The sequence below is a fragment of the Mizuhopecten yessoensis genome, unplaced genomic scaffold (assembly GCF_002113885.1).
Source record: "Mizuhopecten yessoensis strain PY_sf001 unplaced genomic scaffold, ASM211388v2 scaffold917, whole genome shotgun sequence".
Taxonomy (NCBI): domain Eukaryota; kingdom Metazoa; phylum Mollusca; class Bivalvia; order Pectinida; family Pectinidae; genus Mizuhopecten; species Mizuhopecten yessoensis.
The window spans coordinates 1,497,858-1,516,544 of record NW_018403786.1 but is presented as its reverse complement, the minus strand read 5'-3'; the positions used below and the strand labels follow the sequence as shown (position 1 = coordinate 1,516,544).

General features: G+C 35.2%; 1 protein-coding gene across 1 annotated transcript in view; it reads left to right on the top strand.

Annotated features, from left to right (window-relative positions):
* The first annotated feature begins 4,598 nt into the window (after positions 1-4,598).
* The window catches only part of LOC110454975 (inhibitor of nuclear factor kappa-B kinase subunit epsilon-like), a 47,876-nt gene continuing 33,787 nt past the window's right edge, over positions 4,599-18,687 (top strand). Inside the window, exon 1 of the mRNA XM_021504833.1 lies at positions 4,599-4,714. Coding sequence (XP_021360508.1) covers positions 4,628-4,714 — 87 coding nt within the window. The 5' untranslated portion in view covers positions 4,599-4,627. The remainder of the gene's footprint in view (positions 4,715-18,687) is intronic.

Genomic DNA, 18,687 nt, shown 5'->3' with positions numbered 1-18,687 from the left:
TAACGTTATGAGTTGAGTACTACTGTATTTCATTATTGATGCTATGTATATATCCTTTCAATAATTATTATGACACAACTTTTTACCGTGTTGATTGCTAGCTTCACTTATATGACGAGAAAACATGGATATTTTCATAATTTGATTTCCTGATCATGATGACCACGCTCAGGACCGTGTGTGTTTAAAGGTGTTTATATGAAGTATTTAATAATTGTTATAATATTCAATGGATAATTCATTTGAAAATCATTTTGAAACCACCTTTGATCTGTTACATTAATGTGTGAATGTGTTTTATTAAAAGGGTCAAGCGGTATATCTTTCATTTGAATTCCTGATCATGATGTCCCCGCTCAGGACCGTGTTTCTTTTAAGATGTTTATATATAGTATTTCGTCGTTCATGTTACTTATTTTTCTTTTAAAAATCATAATGACACATCTTTTCACCGTGTCCATCCCAAACTTTACTTATATGACGAAAAAGACCTGATATATTTAACATTTGATTTCTTGTTCAGGAACGTGTTTCTTGTAAGATGTATACAAATAATATTTCGTCCTTCATGTTACTAGCACCTATGTTTTCTTTTAACAATCATAATGACACATCTTTTGACATTGTTCATTCCTAACTTAACTTATATGACGAATAAAAACGAATATTTTAAACATTTGATTTCCTGATCAGGATATCTCCGCTCGGGACGGAGATGTATATTTTAAGTATTTCGTCACTTTTTTGCCTATTTTTGCATTTAAAAGTCATTATGACTTCTCTTTTTATCGTATGCATTGCTATCTTTACTGACGTGAAGACTAACAACGGATATATTTACCATTTGATTTCCTGATCAGGATGTCCCCGCTCAGGACCGTTTATGTTACAAGATGTAAATATTTAGTACTTCCTCGCTCATGTAACCTATGTTTAATTTTAAAAACATTATGACACATTGCTTGACCGATGGATTCGTTACTGCTGACTTTAATAATGTGAAGAATTACAAAGGATATTTTTTACATTTGATTTTCTGATCAGGATATCCCCGCTCAGGACCGTTAATGTTATATGTATGTTATAAGATGTATATATATAGTATTTCCAAGTTCATGTTACCTATTTTTATTTAAAAATCATTATGACACATCGCTTTACCGATTCATTGCTGCTGACTTTCCAAACGATAAGAAATACAACAGATATTTTTAAAATTTGATTTCCTGATCAGGATGTCCCCGCTCAGGACCTTGAACGTAATAAGATGTATATAATTAGTAATTTGTCGTTCATGTTCAATTTTTTGCATTTAAAAGTCATTATGACACATCTTTTGACCGTATCCATTACTGACTTTACTAATGTATAGTTATACCAAGGATATATGTAACATTTGCTTTCCTGATCAGGATGTCCCCGCTCAGGACCGTGTATGTTGTAAGATTTATATACATGTATATAGTATTTCATCGTTCATGTTCAAATTTTTGCATTTAAAAATCATTATGACACATCTTTTGACCGTATTCATTGCTGACTTTACTAATGTGAAGAATTACAACGGATATATTTGATTGCCTGATCAGGATGTCCCCGCTCAGGACCGTAAACGTTTTTAGATGCATAATACTGTATTTCATTATTGATGTAATACATATCCTTTCAAAAATCATTATGACGCATATTTTGACCGAGTTCATTTTTAACTTTTATAACGATAAAACACGGATATATTCATAATTTGATTTCCTGATCATGATTTCTCCGCTCTGGATCGTGTATGTTGTAAGATTTATATACATGTATATAGTATTTCATCGTTCATGTTCAAATTTTTGCATTTAAAAATCATTATGACACATCTTTTGACCGTATTCATTGCTGACTTTACTAATGTGAAGAATTACAACGGATATATTTAACATTTGATTGCCTGATCAGGATGTCCCCGCTCAGGACCGTAAACGTTTTTAGATGCATAATACTGTATTTCATTATTGATGTAATACATATACTTTCAAAAATCATTATGACGCATATTTTGACCGAGTTCATTTTTAACTTTTATAACGATAAAACACGGATATATTCATAATTTGATTTCCTTATCATGATTTCTCCGCTCTGGATCGTGTGTGTTTTAAGGTGTCTACTCTTCAGTGAATTTACCACTTGAACCCCCACCCCCTTGATCTTTCTCATGCATGAGTGTATGTATTTGATAATAATGACCTACCAGAATAATTTACATTTCATTACCTGATTAGGATGTCCCCGCCTAGGACCTTATACATTTATCCGCTAACAGCTATGGTTATAGGATATACGGAATTTTATCATTGATACAACTTCGACTCCTGTACTTTTTAAACTAGTATGGCCCCTTTTCTGACCAAATCTAACAATTAAAGTCACACAGAAATTTCAAATAATTAATTTTAACTTAATTCTTAATACACGAAATAGAAAGATTTGTTTCAGATATAATCTGATATATACTTAAAACTCATTTATTTGTCTCTTTTGGTAAGTTTTGTGGTAGTTTGACAGAACAATTAACAGTGTAGTCTGTAGTTCACAATAAATAAAACTTTTTTTTTTATTATTAAAGATTATAATGCCCCGGCGGATTTTCAAAGAAAACAGTAGATAATGTGTATACAAACATGAAATAATTTGGATTTAGTGTACTCCGATCCAACATCATGTAGGTACATGTTTGAACCAGTTCATTTGATTTGACAGAGAGGCCTTTATGAAAAATTTCTATGGAGAAAGATATTTTTTAATTTACGCGTAGTTGTATATATTCTGAACTGTGTGAACTATAACAATTTAGTCAGAGCTCCATGATCAAAGGGAGGTAACTGTTATATTCCAACTCCGCATTATGAGTTCTGCTTCACTTTGTGTATTAAAAACAATGATCATAATCCCTTTGTCTTGATAATTTTATGCTGATACTTTCCCATGCTAAACACTAGTCATATATCGATGCAAATCATTGCAGATGTTTGCTAAAACAAGTGTAGGAAAACGCCACAATATGCAACGGTCCTGGTCAGCGGCGGTCCCAGTGAGAGCAGCTCAGCTGTTTGATACTGTTGGGTACAGCGACCAATTATAAAGCTACCACCCTGGGATGGTAGCAATAATAAAAAGACGCCTAAAAAACCTAGTCACATAGTTGATAAGTAGTTCACAGTGAGCTTGCATTTTTTTGTTATATATCCGTTTATCTCTATTTTGTGCCTTAAGAATACACATTAGAACCAAACAATTAATAATCTTTTAACAACTTGTATTTATATAATTATCACGTTAACCAATCTATAGGTTGTGTTTCTTTCTCCATACCTTTTTAAACATTTTAATTCACATATTTGCTTTTTTATTGTGGCACAAAAGTCAGACAACAACTGCTATTTGAAATATATGTCACAGGGTCCGAATCGGTGTCTGGCATGTTTGAAAAATGAAATGAAATTTGTTTTATATAAAACAAAGAAAATAACGTAGGCAGATATTTTCTTAAAAGTAATGAAACAATATTACAACAGTGCTTCATATGACCAATATGTCACCAATATATATTGGGCATAAAATTTGTCTTGAGTGTTGAGGTTGCTTTTAAAGATTATGAAAAAAAAACACTTAGCTGGCAACATAGGCCTGGATATAGGTAGATTGGGCAATATGTGTGATGACAAGAAATCACATGACAATGTGACGATTTTTTTTTAACAAGATGACGTCAACGGGAATAAAAGCACTAACTTAAAAAGTCTTCTCCAGCGAGATACATATACATGTACGTCTCTACTAAGACCAATCATGTTTAACTTGTCCTGGAGACGCAACTATTCTTTTTTCTAGCCTAAGCAAGTTCCGAAATGAAATGCTGTTGGCGAAATATATATAAATAGTAAAAGGCATTTCCAGTTTGGAGATCTATGTAAGTCTTTAAATAGTTTAAATTGCGGATATGACGTTATCTCCATGAATACATTATGTACCTGTCTTACCACGGAATAAGATTAGAGGGAAAGGCAACATTTGACAATGTTGTACCTGCTTGGCATAGTTTGCAATATCATCACATGTATGCATTAATGTTCTAAAGTTTTAGCCACGATGATTACACTGTGTTACTTGCCTGTCAAATCAGTGTCACCCTATGAACAACGTGTTTATCGATACCGGAAATCGGTCTGTGAGATAGCACGCAAGCGCAGAACAGGTAAATTGGCTCCAGCGCGAGGTCATGAAGGCCGTCACGGTTAGGTGCAAAAATACAAGAGAAAGACAATACGTACGCGAAATGAAAGAGGTGTTGCGAATCCCTGCTATCTAAAATCCGTGGTCCTACACAATAACTTGAGCTGGGATCTTAAATTAATAACAACAACCTCATTAAAACAATCTGATGTTCATTGATCTTTACAAAAATAAAACATTAAACAAAATGAAACAAACTGAAACAAACGTTTCAGGCAAGAACGTACATAAAATATATCATGCTATTGCAATGTATACCTCCCACCGGGTACCTCAGTGGTTTTTCCAGTTTAAGAGTTACTTCCGTGTTACCATTAATACGTAGTTGTTGCACCACAAGGAGGGGATGAAGGAGACGGACAATCATGAGTACCGTACCCAGGACCTACTCGGGAGTGGTGCCACGGCCGATGTATATAAGGGGACCAACAAGGTATCACGTTTTACAGGCTTTGGTAACCCTACGTTCGTTTTTATATTATTTCTGGTGTCATCAATTTTGCGTTACATTTATTTTCATCAAAATACAATTTAAAAGTCATATAGCCAAATTATGTTGTTACACCAGTTTCAGTGTTTAACTAGGACAAGAAATGTAAAACCAGTTCATCGTTTATGCCTTAATTGTAATATGTGTATACAGTCAAGAGAGTTATAAATTCTGTCAAAAATTAATAAAAACAAGAATACAAAAACTTCGAAATTCTTAAAAAAACACAAAAAAACATAACATATTATGTATTTTTTGTGTTACTGTTATACTTAATTAATGACAGAATTTCAGACTCCTGTGATACAGTGTATTACTATAACATACTTATAATATTTGTTTGAAAGTTAATTTAAATGAATAGTGTGAATTAAAATAACATATAATGTTTCAGTATCTTCGCTGCATTAAGAAATACCCAAATGTATCTTATTCAGTATCACCTGAGGTTTTGTAATTGTAATCATTAATATTAATTTGGCTCCAAGTACTCGATCTACATCCTGTTCAATATCTCATCTCAGGCTGACCCATGGTCATGGGAGACTAGGACTAATTATCTTCAAATATATCCTATGGCACTTCCTATCTTTCCTGTCTTCTTTCTTTTCTATCTACCTCCTGTTTCAGGCGGTGTCTCAATAGACACCCGACCTCATATGACCCTGGCTGTTGTGTCTCCCTAGACCCCCGACCTCATATGACCCTGGCTGTTGTGTCTCACTAGGCACCCGACCTCATATGACCCTGGCTGTTGCGTCTCCCTAGGCACCCGACATCATATGACCCTGACTGTTGTGTCTCCCTAGGCACCCGACATCATATGACCCTGACTGTTGTGTCTCCCTAGGCACCCGACATCATATGACCCTGACTGTTGTGTCTCCCTAGGCACCCGACATCATATGAACCTGGCTGTTGTGTCTCCCTAGGCCCCCGACATCATATGACCCTGGCTATTGTGTCTCCCTAGGCACCCGACCTCATATGAACCTGGATGTTGTGTCTCCCTAGGCACCCGACATCATATGAACCTGGCTGTTGTGTCTCCCTAGGCACCCGACATCATATGAACCTGGCTGTTGTGTCTCCCTAGGCACCCGACATCATATGAACCTGGCTGTTGTGTCTCCCTAGGCACCCGACCTCATATGCCCCTGGCTGTTGTGTCTCCCTAGACACCCGACCTCATATGACCCTGGCTGTTGTGTCTCACTAGGCACCCGACCTCATATGACCCTGGCTGTTGTGTCTCCCTAGGCACCCGACATCATATGACCCTGGCTGTTGCCAGGACGTTAAACCCCACATTTACCCACAGAGGGGTCACAGAAGTATAACAGATATATTTAAATGAAATAAAGATATCACTAAGATTAATTGAAATGTCTTTAAATGTATTAAAGATATCTTTACATAAAATAAACATATCCTCTTACAGGTATCTTTGAGTCTGATTAATTTGAAGATTAGGATTGTATGAGATATCAAGATCATTTTTTTTTATAAGATATCTCCTTCATTAATAGAAATTTAAGGTATTAATTGTTGAGTTGTGATATTTCAGGGTTTAAGGGATGTATAGACTACTAAATTTAAGGGATATATAGCTACTAAATTTAAGGGTTATATAGACTACTAAATTTAAGGGATATATAGACTACTAAATTACTGTGAAATATCAATATATAAAACTAATAACTTACCCGCAAGTACATGTATCTCTAGGTGATACTTTCAGGAGATACTTAAATTATTGGTATCTAATAATACATGTATCATTTGTCAGGTAGCAGGATTAGGTGGTGCTTCTCTTTATTTCATTTATAACTGATACAGTAAATATTCTGTTTTCTTTGGTTTTTATTTGGTAAGATGTTTCAGGTCTAAGAATTTGAATAAATGTCACACAGGGTCGTAATCAATTAACGATAAGACGTTTCGACCTGTAAACATACAAACACACGCTTACATCCTGAACAATGAAACAGACTATAACGCGGACAATATACATAGAAACCGAAAGTAGAACACGCACTCACACACTCTGCTTACCAGGCTATCCAGTGTTCCCTTCTATTATCTCTGCGAGGAGGTGTAATAATCTCATCTAGAGGTATAATAGCTCAATAGTGGATGTGTCGCCCTCGCGAGCCAGACACACACTGACTCACATATTGGGGTGGTCAGCGTAACAGGAAGTTAGTAAGGAAGAACGGGCGGGAAATTGAAGCGTGCAATATGTGGTTCCGGTCAATCAAGCTCTTTATGTAATTTATCGCTTGGGTACTGTCCAAAGTCCAGGTCAGTGTCAGACATTTACATAACATAACAACACAGGACAATGTCAAGGTCACTTGACTGTACAACACAGTACGTAGGTAGGCTACGTGCACAAATGCACTGGGTTACTTATTCCCCTCCTTCAGAGAAATGTGTCCCACATTTACTTCCGGGATCCCCAGGAATCTACCTAGGGTAAACCAAAATAATCTTATTGATCATGCTAACTATTAGTATAACTTAATTACATTAATTGTAGCATAGCCATGCTATGACAGGAGCACTCCTGCAATAAAAACATAGCAGCACATACATTTCCCTCTGCAAGAGAAACAAACATATACATTAGTTAATTACACACGTTGAACAATATTCCAACTAAATACATTCTTGATCAGCAACGATCAGCATATTGAGTAAATAGAATTGAAATATCAACATACTGTCTGATACATAGTTTATTTTATACTAACAGTGGTACTATCTATTTACATATTTAATCACACTTTCTCCAGGAAAAAGCATAAACCCCATTATCCAACATAATTGTTATACCTCTGCTAAACACAGAATAGGGCTCATTGTCATGAAAGTTCATAAATGCTGCAGATGTACACCTATTTTTATATTAATATCACAGAGATTTCATAAACCCTGAAAATGTACACGGTACATCTATTATTACATGTCACACATAGATTTCCTCTCGGTTTGTTATCATTTGAGAATAAACCCACTGATCAAATCGTTCTGGAGGTTTTCTCTGTCTTTGAGATCTCCTAGTTGGAGAAACAGGATTGGACCCAACATCTTGTATCCTATCAGCGCCGCTGATACTACATGTATTATCACCCGTCACCTCAACGTAAGTTTCTTGGTGATTTATATCGGTTCTGTCATTTCTTTGAGAAGTTACATTAGACGAATCCTCTCGTATTGACTGTGAAAATACTCCTTTTGGTGTGACCTTGCGGTTGACCTCCAGCACTGGCTCCTCAGAAGGAATGAAGGTAAAAGGCAATAACATATCTGTATGTAAGGTCCGGACCTACCCCTTATCACTTTCCAACTTTACCCTGTACACAGGTATATCACTATCATGGTATACTTACGACTATGTTAGGATTATTTCCCCACCTATCGGCGAGTTTATGTTTTCCTTGAAAACCAACTTTCCTTACTAACACCCTGTCAACAGTTTCAAGCTTTGAGTCTCGCACGTTTCTGTCATATCTAGTTTTGTTTCGAGCAGCACTTTTTCTTGACTCCTCTAGAGCAATCCGATAGGCATACTCCATCTCTCCCCTGAGTTTAGTGGCATAGGTGTGATGATTTGCACCTTTGTCCTGGTTTGGTGATTTTAACCCCAGGAACGCATCCACAGATACACGTGGGTGCCAACCAAACATCAGGTAATGGGGAGAAAAGCCTGTCGAATCATTCTTAGGAGCATTATAGGCCTGAACAAGAGGTGCGAAAGAAGATTTCCAGTCGGATTTTTTGTCTTGCTCCAATGTGGAGAGGATACAAGTATCATAGTAATAGATGTGTACTGCAGTTACATATAATACATGTAGTCACTAATGATATTCGATGTGAAGTTTCTGAACAGATCTAAATCATGGCCTATCATTTGCTGAGTCATTTCATGCTATAGCAATTTCTGCTCAGAGTTATGGACCACAATAAAAGTTGTTTCATTGAATATTTTAATCGTGTTCTTAAAGATGGGGAAAAAGGCCAACATCTTCCGCAAAATGGCTGCTGCAGACTGGCTTTTGATAAGTCGAAATGTATGCATTGTTCAATATCCCTATGTAAAAAGTGTGCAGTGTCACTACGAACACTACTGCGATCTGCGTTGATATTTTTATTTGACAAAATATCCGTGTTAGGTCGGGTCCTGGTCGGTCTACATTTAGATATTGACCGATGTTATAGATTCGGTTTGTAGATCAGAGACGTATATATTACAAATCTCTGTAATATATATGTCTCTGTGTAGATGTATTATGTAGGGTTGTCAACGGTTAGCCGGTTATCCGGTTACTTGGGCGAAAGACCACAAACCGGTTACCAAAATCCTTAACCGGACATTTACTTACCCCCTTTGGGAGCCCCATGTTAACCTGTCTTAGACCTACAAACTATCTGCATTTGTATAGATGCGACCGAAATTGGATAGTTGTGTAATAAAAACAGTGTTCGGTGATTACATGTTAGTGTTTATTTTGTACTCTAATTTAAATACTGGCAAAGAGATGTCGCCAACACCATAACAAATCTGTACAAATTTTAAAAGGAAGCTAGAATACAAAGCTGTGATATATCAAATTTCTGAGATAGAACGCGCCTTTACATGCGAGATGTAATCTGAAGAATACACTCTTAAATTAGAAAGCATGTCTTAAAACGTTTGTCAAGCAAATTTTGTTATAAAGAATAATATTACCGCATATGATTTAGAGTACAGATAACTGTAATTGAATCCATCTTACTGCATTCCGACATTCGTTGTCCATGAAAAATATTTACTGAGGTTACATGCAACTATTTCCTGTGTAAACCTTGAAATACACGAGTAAACGATCATGCTATTTAATATATACATGTATGTTTGTGGTGTAAATACGTTTTAGATAGAACATTTTCCAAACATATAATGTATTTGTTGCTGTTTATTATTTGACTACCAAATTGACCGAGTAACCGGTTACTCGATCAGTAGAAGAGTAACCGGTTACTCGGTCAATTTGGTAGTCAAATAATAAACAGCAACAAATACATTATATGTTTGGAAAATGTTCTACCGGTTACTCGATCGGTAGAAGAGTAACCGGTTACAAAAATAAGCCGGTTTGACAACCCTAGTATTATGGCATTACGATCATTTTCTGATATATCACTTGCGACTACTGGGTTAGTTTCGACACCTTATGGTGTAACGGTTCCTGTTACGAGTAGATATTGTTATACTTTATAATAAAAAAGGGAAATGTATGTACCCTTCCAGAGCAATGATTTCACATCTTCTTTAGTAAGTTCATATTGTGTACAAGTCCGTGTCCTTTGTTCCTTTGGCCAAAGAAAGATGTCCTTTGTTAGGTATGACTTGCATATTATTTCATATACGGTATATCTCGCGCAAATTGTCTTGTGAGGTGGTAGACCCGATGGCAACACACTGTCGTCGTACTGTATCCAGCATAGTGAGGTATCAGTCACTCCATAAGAGTACTCCAGACCTTTATAAAATATGCCATGGTTGATGACGTTGTCACTATTCGTCCAAATGATAAAGTCTGGATGAACAATGATATTAGATTACACATTAGGAAACGAAAACGTCAACATACCAGGGCCAAACATACTACTACTACTGCAGCCTGGCAAAACTTTAGAGATATGCTATTGACCTTGTAAGAGAAGCTAAGCAAAAGTATCTACTTAAACTCGTAAATTCCCTTATTGACAAATCTATTCCTCCAGGTAAGTGGTGGCGGGTTGCAAAGTCTATTATGAACATTAATAATAAATCAAACAATGTTGCTCCTCTTGTAATAAATGGTGAACTTAAATCACATTCTGTGGATAAAGCAGAATCTTTTAACTCATATTTCACCTCTGTCTCTACTTCTGACAAAACTAACCTTGATATTCCTCCTAATTGTCATATCTCACAAGAAAAATTATCTTCCATTATTATCACTGAACAGGATGTTCATGATCAGCTCCAACTTATTAATGTAAAAAAAACCTGCTGGTCCAGATGCACTTCCCCCTTATTTTATTAAAGGTATTGCTGACTCTCTTGTAAAGCCCTTACTGTTAATTTTTTATCAAATCCATATCCACTGGTTGCATACCTAATATTTGGAAGTGTGCTAATGTTACCCCCATATATAAGGGCAAGGGAGGAAGAGGTGACCCCAGTAACTATAGACCAATCTCTGTCACATCATTATTTAGTAAACTTCTTGAAAAAAAAAGTTTTTTAAACATCTCTTTAATTTTCTTTCTGAGAATAATGTTATATAAAAAAATCAGTCTGGCTTCCTTCCCAATGACTCCACAGTTAACCAATTAATATATTTATATGATGAAGCTTCAAAACAACTTCATCAAGGAAAAGAGGCAAGGATAGTATTTTGTGACATCAGCAAAGCTTTTGACAGGGTTTGGCACAGTGGATTGATTTACAAATTGAAGAAATATGGAATTTGTGACGACGTTTTGAACTGGATTCATTGCTATCTTACTGATAGACAACAAAGGGTATTAGTAGATGGCTACAAGTCAAATTTACAAACATTAAAAGCTGGTGTACCCCAAGGCTCGGTTCTCGGGCCTTATTTATTTTTAATATTTATTAATGACCTAGAAGATGAACTCCAATCCCATGTCAAACTCTTTGCTGATGACACTTCTCTTTACGTTTTGATAGATGGTGANGTCAAAAATCATAAACATCTTGGTTTGCTTTTTAATAGTCATGGATCATGGTCTGATCAAGTTAATTACATATATGGAAAAAGCTATACAAAACTGAAAATAATGCGAATGCTCAAACACAAGCTAGATAGAAAATCTCTTGAAATAATTTAAAAATCTTTTATAAGACCAACACTTGAATATGCTTGTGCTGTGTGGAATAATTGCACCCAGGGTGAAAGTTACTTATTGGAATCAGTCCAATTAGAATGTCTCAGAATTATATCAGGTTTTAGAAGAGGTACGAGTCATAACTTAATATATAAGGAAGTTGGTGTAGATAAACTAAAAATAAGACGTAATAATTAACAATGTATATTATTTTTCAAGATACTGCAGCATGACTGTCCTGACCATCTTTATGATTGTATTTTACCATATTTTAATAATGATATTAATCCTCGCCTTAGACATCATAGAAACTTTATTGTTCCCTTGTGCAGAACCAACTTGTATAAAAAATAGCTTTTTTCCTAGAATGATGTCTATATGGAATAGGCCAGACTGTATTTTTCCAAAACTCACTTCATTGAGCCAGTTAAAACTGGAATTACTTAAGGAAAGCACACACGTTTTGCACCATCTAACTGTACGGATATTTTTAAATACGGTGACTCCAGGAAGTTGAATATAACATTATGTCAACTACGGAATAAAGTCAGCCAATTAAAATCAGATTTATATAATGATCATCTTACAGATAACCCTAAGTGTGACTGTGGTTTTATTATTGAAGATTCAAATCACTTCTTCCTCAATTGCCCCAAATATATAGATGAAAGACAAGTTTTATTCAATACGTTATCTAATTATAACGAAATTGACAACATCATCTTAAATACTGATACTTTCACTAAGGGTGATATGAACCTTAGCAGTGAATCAAATAAATTTATTCTCTCATGTGTTCTGGAGTTTATTGACAAATCTGGAAGATTTTAACTTAAACTATACTAAATATTATATTACAATGTGTTTGTATTTGCTATGTTATAACAATAACTCTGGTGTAATTGGGATAGATGGCACTGTGTATAGTGACAGTGTCTTTGAAGTGCCTCCAACCAAACACTAGGCTATTAATAATTGAAGTAAATAGACTATATTAATTGAAATGGTAAAATCAATGATTATCTGGTTACATGTATTATTTTCTGTGAACATGTATTAAATGGTTCTAGTATTAAATGGTTCTAGTATTCTCCTATTAATTCGAACATATACTACATCATCTCCATAATACTCTCTCTCTCTCTATATATATATATGTATATATGAATGTATGAAATGTGTGTATTTTCTCTGGAAGAGGCTTTTTATAGGCAATGCCTGTGCCAAATCCAATTGTGTTTTTTTTAATATAATAAAATTGATTTGAAATGAAATGATGTCAAATTCAGCTGACAAATCCAGCATGACAAGCACCGCTCTTAACTTGTTATCCAAAGCAGAAGCTATATCACTATGTACACATAGGAGGGCCGTCTCAGTAGTGTCCCATGCGGTAGACCGATTGCAGGTTGTCACGGAGACTGTTTGCATGGAGAACCTCTAAACGCCGGGACACAACCTTCTCCAAGATCTTATACAGAAAAGGCAAATTTTATATTTGGCGATAGTTCCTCAATTTTTCCTTGTCCATTCCATGCTTCTTCAACAATGGTCTAACATGCGCCTTCTTGAAACACAATGGAACCTTTGACTTAGCCAATGATTTGTTCATGATTGAGATAATCAAAGGAAGCAGTGCTTCAAGACATAGGTCTGTAGGCAGTGGATCAAGCTCACTGGGCTTTTTCAGAATTACAGCTTGGTAGGATAAGTTCACCTTTCTGACCCAACAAGTTTTTGGTGAGTCTAAACAGCAGTCTATGGTCCTTACTACATTCTTCAATTCTTTCGAAATAATAAGCATTCTTTGACTGAATGAGAAGTGAACCAACTAGTCGACATTGTTCCCTATAAGTCTGTTGGTGAACGGTTAATTTAGTCCTTCGCCACTGTCTCTCTGCTTTTCTACGGTTCTGTTTTTCTACGCGGAGATGTTCATTATATACCACGGGGCATTCGGACACCGAGCGACAGTTTAAGGACATTAAATTCAGACGAAAAACTGACTTACAGTGACCAGCTGTTGTTGGCTTGATGACATGTATATTCTCGTACGATACTGATGATTTCGAAATCCGTGTTGAAGTATCGTAAAGGATTAATTTAGGTGAGCCGGATTGCGTTTGAATGTTTTTAAGAAGGTGCGCGCACGTGCATTGTATGAATCATGCATCAGTATATTTTTCATCGTCTAATTGAATCTGTGAAGATTTTTTAAGACTTCTGTTGCGTATTTCAAAAATTAATGAATAAATTATAGATTTATAAACTTCCGTGTGATAAGCAATTGACGGTCTCATTTCCAGATAGAGTAGTGGTAGTCTTTGATAAATCATTTTCATATTATAGCTCTAACGGGTCACCGTACATGTCTACCGGTTTGTCGCCTCACTGAATCTATGTGAACAAAATACATATGGTATGATTAAAAAATAAGGTTCACTTTATCATAACAAAGAGTATCGGATTGTGTTTGCATCTGATTTGCAACTAAAGCATTCCAGTGCATAAATAATTCAAAACATATTCACTGGAGTTTAGAAAGCTGTTGACCTTCAACAAGGTGACAGACATTACGACAGGTATTACATAATAAAATGTTAAATGCGTTTAACTTTCCGCAACACCTATCACAGTCTCAGTAAGTTTTTAACACTGGTTTGTTTATATGTCTATTCTCAGATCCTGTTGTGGTCTTTTTATTTAGTTTCAAGTTACTTTGATTTATTGTATATCAAATATTTTTACTCACCTGCCTCGAAGTGTTTGTAATGTTATGCTGTGGTATCGTACGTCAGTAGTCTATCAACTATATTTATGTACCACCTGTACCAAGTAGTCTTAATATTTGACCAGCAGATACCTTGAACGGTTGCGGAACACTTGACTTACTTTTAAGGTAACTGTAATCTTACATGTTAAACGTTTCAAACAACATTATATAACAAAAACACTTGTATATATGCATTAAAGACCAGAAGTGCATTCATTTATATGCACAAAACCTTGAAAATTTAGTCCAATAGTCATAGCATAGAAACAAGTAGTCATAAAATGTCATTTTTATATGTTTTCGGGTTTTTTTTATATGTTTTCGGGGTATTGCTTTCGTGGTATTGCTTTCGGTAAAAAGCAATACATTTTATATAATAGATTGATAGAAAAATCAATCAATAAATATTAGGCATGTTGTGCATTGAACTACTACTCATTTGAAATCATGTCGGCTCATCTATTACATGTTCACTTAGGCAAGTGTTAATATAAGACACCATGGACAAGATCCATCCCCAATTAAGATAGAGAGTTTGGGTGAGAAATCGTGCCGGGTGAGAAAACGTGTCACCTATGTCCATATGTTTTGCACGATTTCTCACCCGGGTGAGAAATCGTGTCTGGGTGAGAAATCATGCCGTAACAAACGTCAATTCATCCAAGCGTTTTCCATGACAATAAAGCAACATACAAAATGTATTTTGTCAACCATTCATAAACGATCCATGAACACTGACCAATGGCCGATTGATGTTATCGTTCAAGATGTGTTACCTGCATTTTTATTTCGTTTTAATTCTTAAGGAAATGATCAAAAAACTTAGATTGCTTTGTTTTATTGCGGCTAATTATGAACACTCACAATGACGTAACGTCAGAGGTTGACGCACAGTCGAAAAATTGGGGATCAACATTATCTTACAGTATGAAGAAGGATGACATGTATATGTTATGATATACTACCTTCAGATCAATTTCATCTACTTAAATATTTGCTCTTAATGAACAAAGGTCTTGAATATAATGTGAATCACGTACGAAAACTTCAAAATTTACCTTTTTCCCAATGTAATATACAAACCATTACTGGATAGTGAGGTAAACAGTTGGAAATTTTAAAGTAAAGTAAGGGCTTATTTGGAAATTATTCAAATATAACAAAACTAAAAGAATAATTTCTTTAACGATATTATGTGCATGTAAAAATGTCGACAGCATATTTTGTAAATCGCAAAAAGGCGGGAAACCCGTAAATAAGAAGTAAAAAAAAAAAAATCTAGCAGAATAATTTCTGTCAAAAACCTAAGAATCGGCCTTGTGTCAGTTCCTTGCCAACTCTAACAATTTGAAAAATATCATAGAAATTCATACAAAAGTATTTTTGAAACTCTTCAGTAATACGATCTATCCGTTCTGTAAAGGGGTCGTAAAATGCACCTTTTCGAAAAGAAAGTCCTATTTGTCACTTTGTGATGAAATGACAAACATATTTTCACCTTTGAAAATAATATCATACGTCGACAGCTATTCTTTATGAAGACTTAATGAACGATTGACTGTACAGTGTGACGTTTACAGGACGAGACTGTACATTGTGACGATTACATGATAAGCCTGTGCAGTTTAACGATTACAGGAGGGTCTGTATAGTATGACGATAACATGACTGGACTGTACATTATGACGATTACAGGAGGGGCTGTACAGTATGACGATTACAGGACGGTGTCTGTATATTGTGACTATTACAGGACCTGACTGTACATTTTGACGATTACAGGACGATACTGTACAGTGTGATGATTACAGGGCGGGACTGTACAGTGTGCCGATTACAGGAGGGGCTGTACAGTATGACGATTAAAGGACTGATTTGTACAGTAAGACGATTACAGGACGGGACTGTACATTGTGACTATTACAGGACAGGACTGTACATTGTGACTATTACAGGACGGGACTGTACATTGTGACTATTACAGGAGAGGACTGTACATTATGACGATAACATGAGGGGCTGTACATTGTGACGATTACAAGAAGGGATTGTACAGTGTAACGATAACAGGACGGGGCTGTACAGTGTGACAATAACATGACATGACTGTACATTGTTACTATTACAGGACGGGACTATACATCGGGACGATTACAGGACGGGACTGTACAGTTTGCCGATTACGGGACGGAACTGTACATTGTGACGATTACAAGACGAGACTGTAAATTGTGACTATTACAGGACGGGGCTGTACATTGTGACGATTACAGAATTGGAGTGTACAGTTTGAATTTGTTTAATGTTATTTTGTACTTTAGATTTGACCTAAACCACTGTTTAAACGATTTAACATTGGAACCGTATATCTAGCGAAGACTGATAGAATCTTTATAAAAGTTCTCTTGATATGTTATTGATTTTGACAGACAAACCTAACTACAGTCAATTCTGTACTGAAATGTGAATGCATTCCAACCATCGCGCCATTCATGAATCATAAGACCTTATTCAGTCAATCAATCAGCGGGGGGAAATATGTCGAAAGACATATTTATGACAGAGCTTTTCTTGGTTGTAAAGTACTCGCTTAGTAATAGACACGTTAGGTGAAAGATAAGTAATTCCAGTTGCCGTTCTAACTTTCCACTTCCACCGCGACATTTTGTAAACGGTTGAAGTGCGATGATATCTAAGACAAAGCGTTTGTGTACAAGTATACTGTAGTTACGTAAATTCAATAATAAAACACGCGCTTTATTAACCCTGCTAGTATGTAGTCACGTGTCTAAATCAAGGAGTGCAACTCTAAATAAAACTTATTTAATACGTTCACTACACTCATTAGTAGGCTAATGGTATGAACATGTACACCTAAAAGAAGCACGTACCGGTGAAATGTGAAGATCACATAAATCTAAACGAAAATGTATTACGCTCAGATATATTAGAAAAAAAATCAACTAGAAGCAGCCAGAATAGTTACGGGTTTGCCTTCATTCGCAAGTAGACAGTCTCTATATATGGAAACCGGTTAGGAGAAACTTGAGAATAGACGGAAGCAGACATTTTTTTCTATCTTTTTCTTTGTAACCGATTTGATGATTGCCGTGCTACATTGTTCATAAAGTTATCTAGATCTGGTAGTTTTGTCACATTGAATGGTTCTGATATACTTAGTCAGAAGGATAACGAAGCTATAAGATTGTTTGTACAAGAATATATAAAAAAAAAATACAAAACGTTTTGAATGATTAATATAATGTTGAAATTATATGATGAAATCGAGTTCCTATTAAGCATTTATTTATGAGAGAGAGGCCATTGTCTGGAGAAGTTTGATTTCATAAGCTAGATTTAGTGTTTATATTATATCTATACGTTTTACTAATCCCAACAATTTCGTATTTCGTCTGTTACTCTGATATACATATATAATACATCATTTAGCAATTATGCGATGTGTTTAATGTCAGCATATGTCTATGCCAATGTTTGTATTATTACGACATTACACTGCCAATGCTTGTATTATTATGACATTACTTTGCCAAATTATTAAAACTGTAATTGTATATCATGTATAAGTCACTGAAATGGGTACTGGTATGAAACATGTCTTTGATTGTTGCCTAGTAATATAAACTTATAAAAGTGTTCTATTGTTTAGGTAAATATACGATTAAATTACCTATCCCAAATCTCAAAATCTTGAGAATAACATTCAAAGGTATAAGGTCAGCTGATGTTCTGAATTTTTCTAATAAATGGTTTAAAATTTAAAATGATGTGTAATAGAACAATCTTATTGCTAAAAGTTTATTCTTTAAGTCACTTCTCCCACAGGAGTTTAGTTACAAATGTCTAATATACATAACGTTATCACTGAGAATCACTTAAGGACGAAAAAATCAATTCTACGACTTAATCTACCTTATTATACCAGTAAACTTCAATTAGCATTGAATTTTACAAAACACAATCTAAATCATAAATTCATGACCCAACTTAATGACGTACCAGCTCATATATTATTCTCATTGTCATGGTTGACCTGAAGCGGAAACGTATATACTACTTACGGCTTTATATGTCTCTGTCTGAAGACAGGTAATACAATATTCAATATTAATTCTGATAATTCATATATTTAACAACCGGATCACGCTTTACCTTTTAGATAAGAAGTTTCATAGGTTCTAAATTTTAGTAATCACAGGTTCGTTAGACGAGAGCACCTGTTTAGACTATACACAAA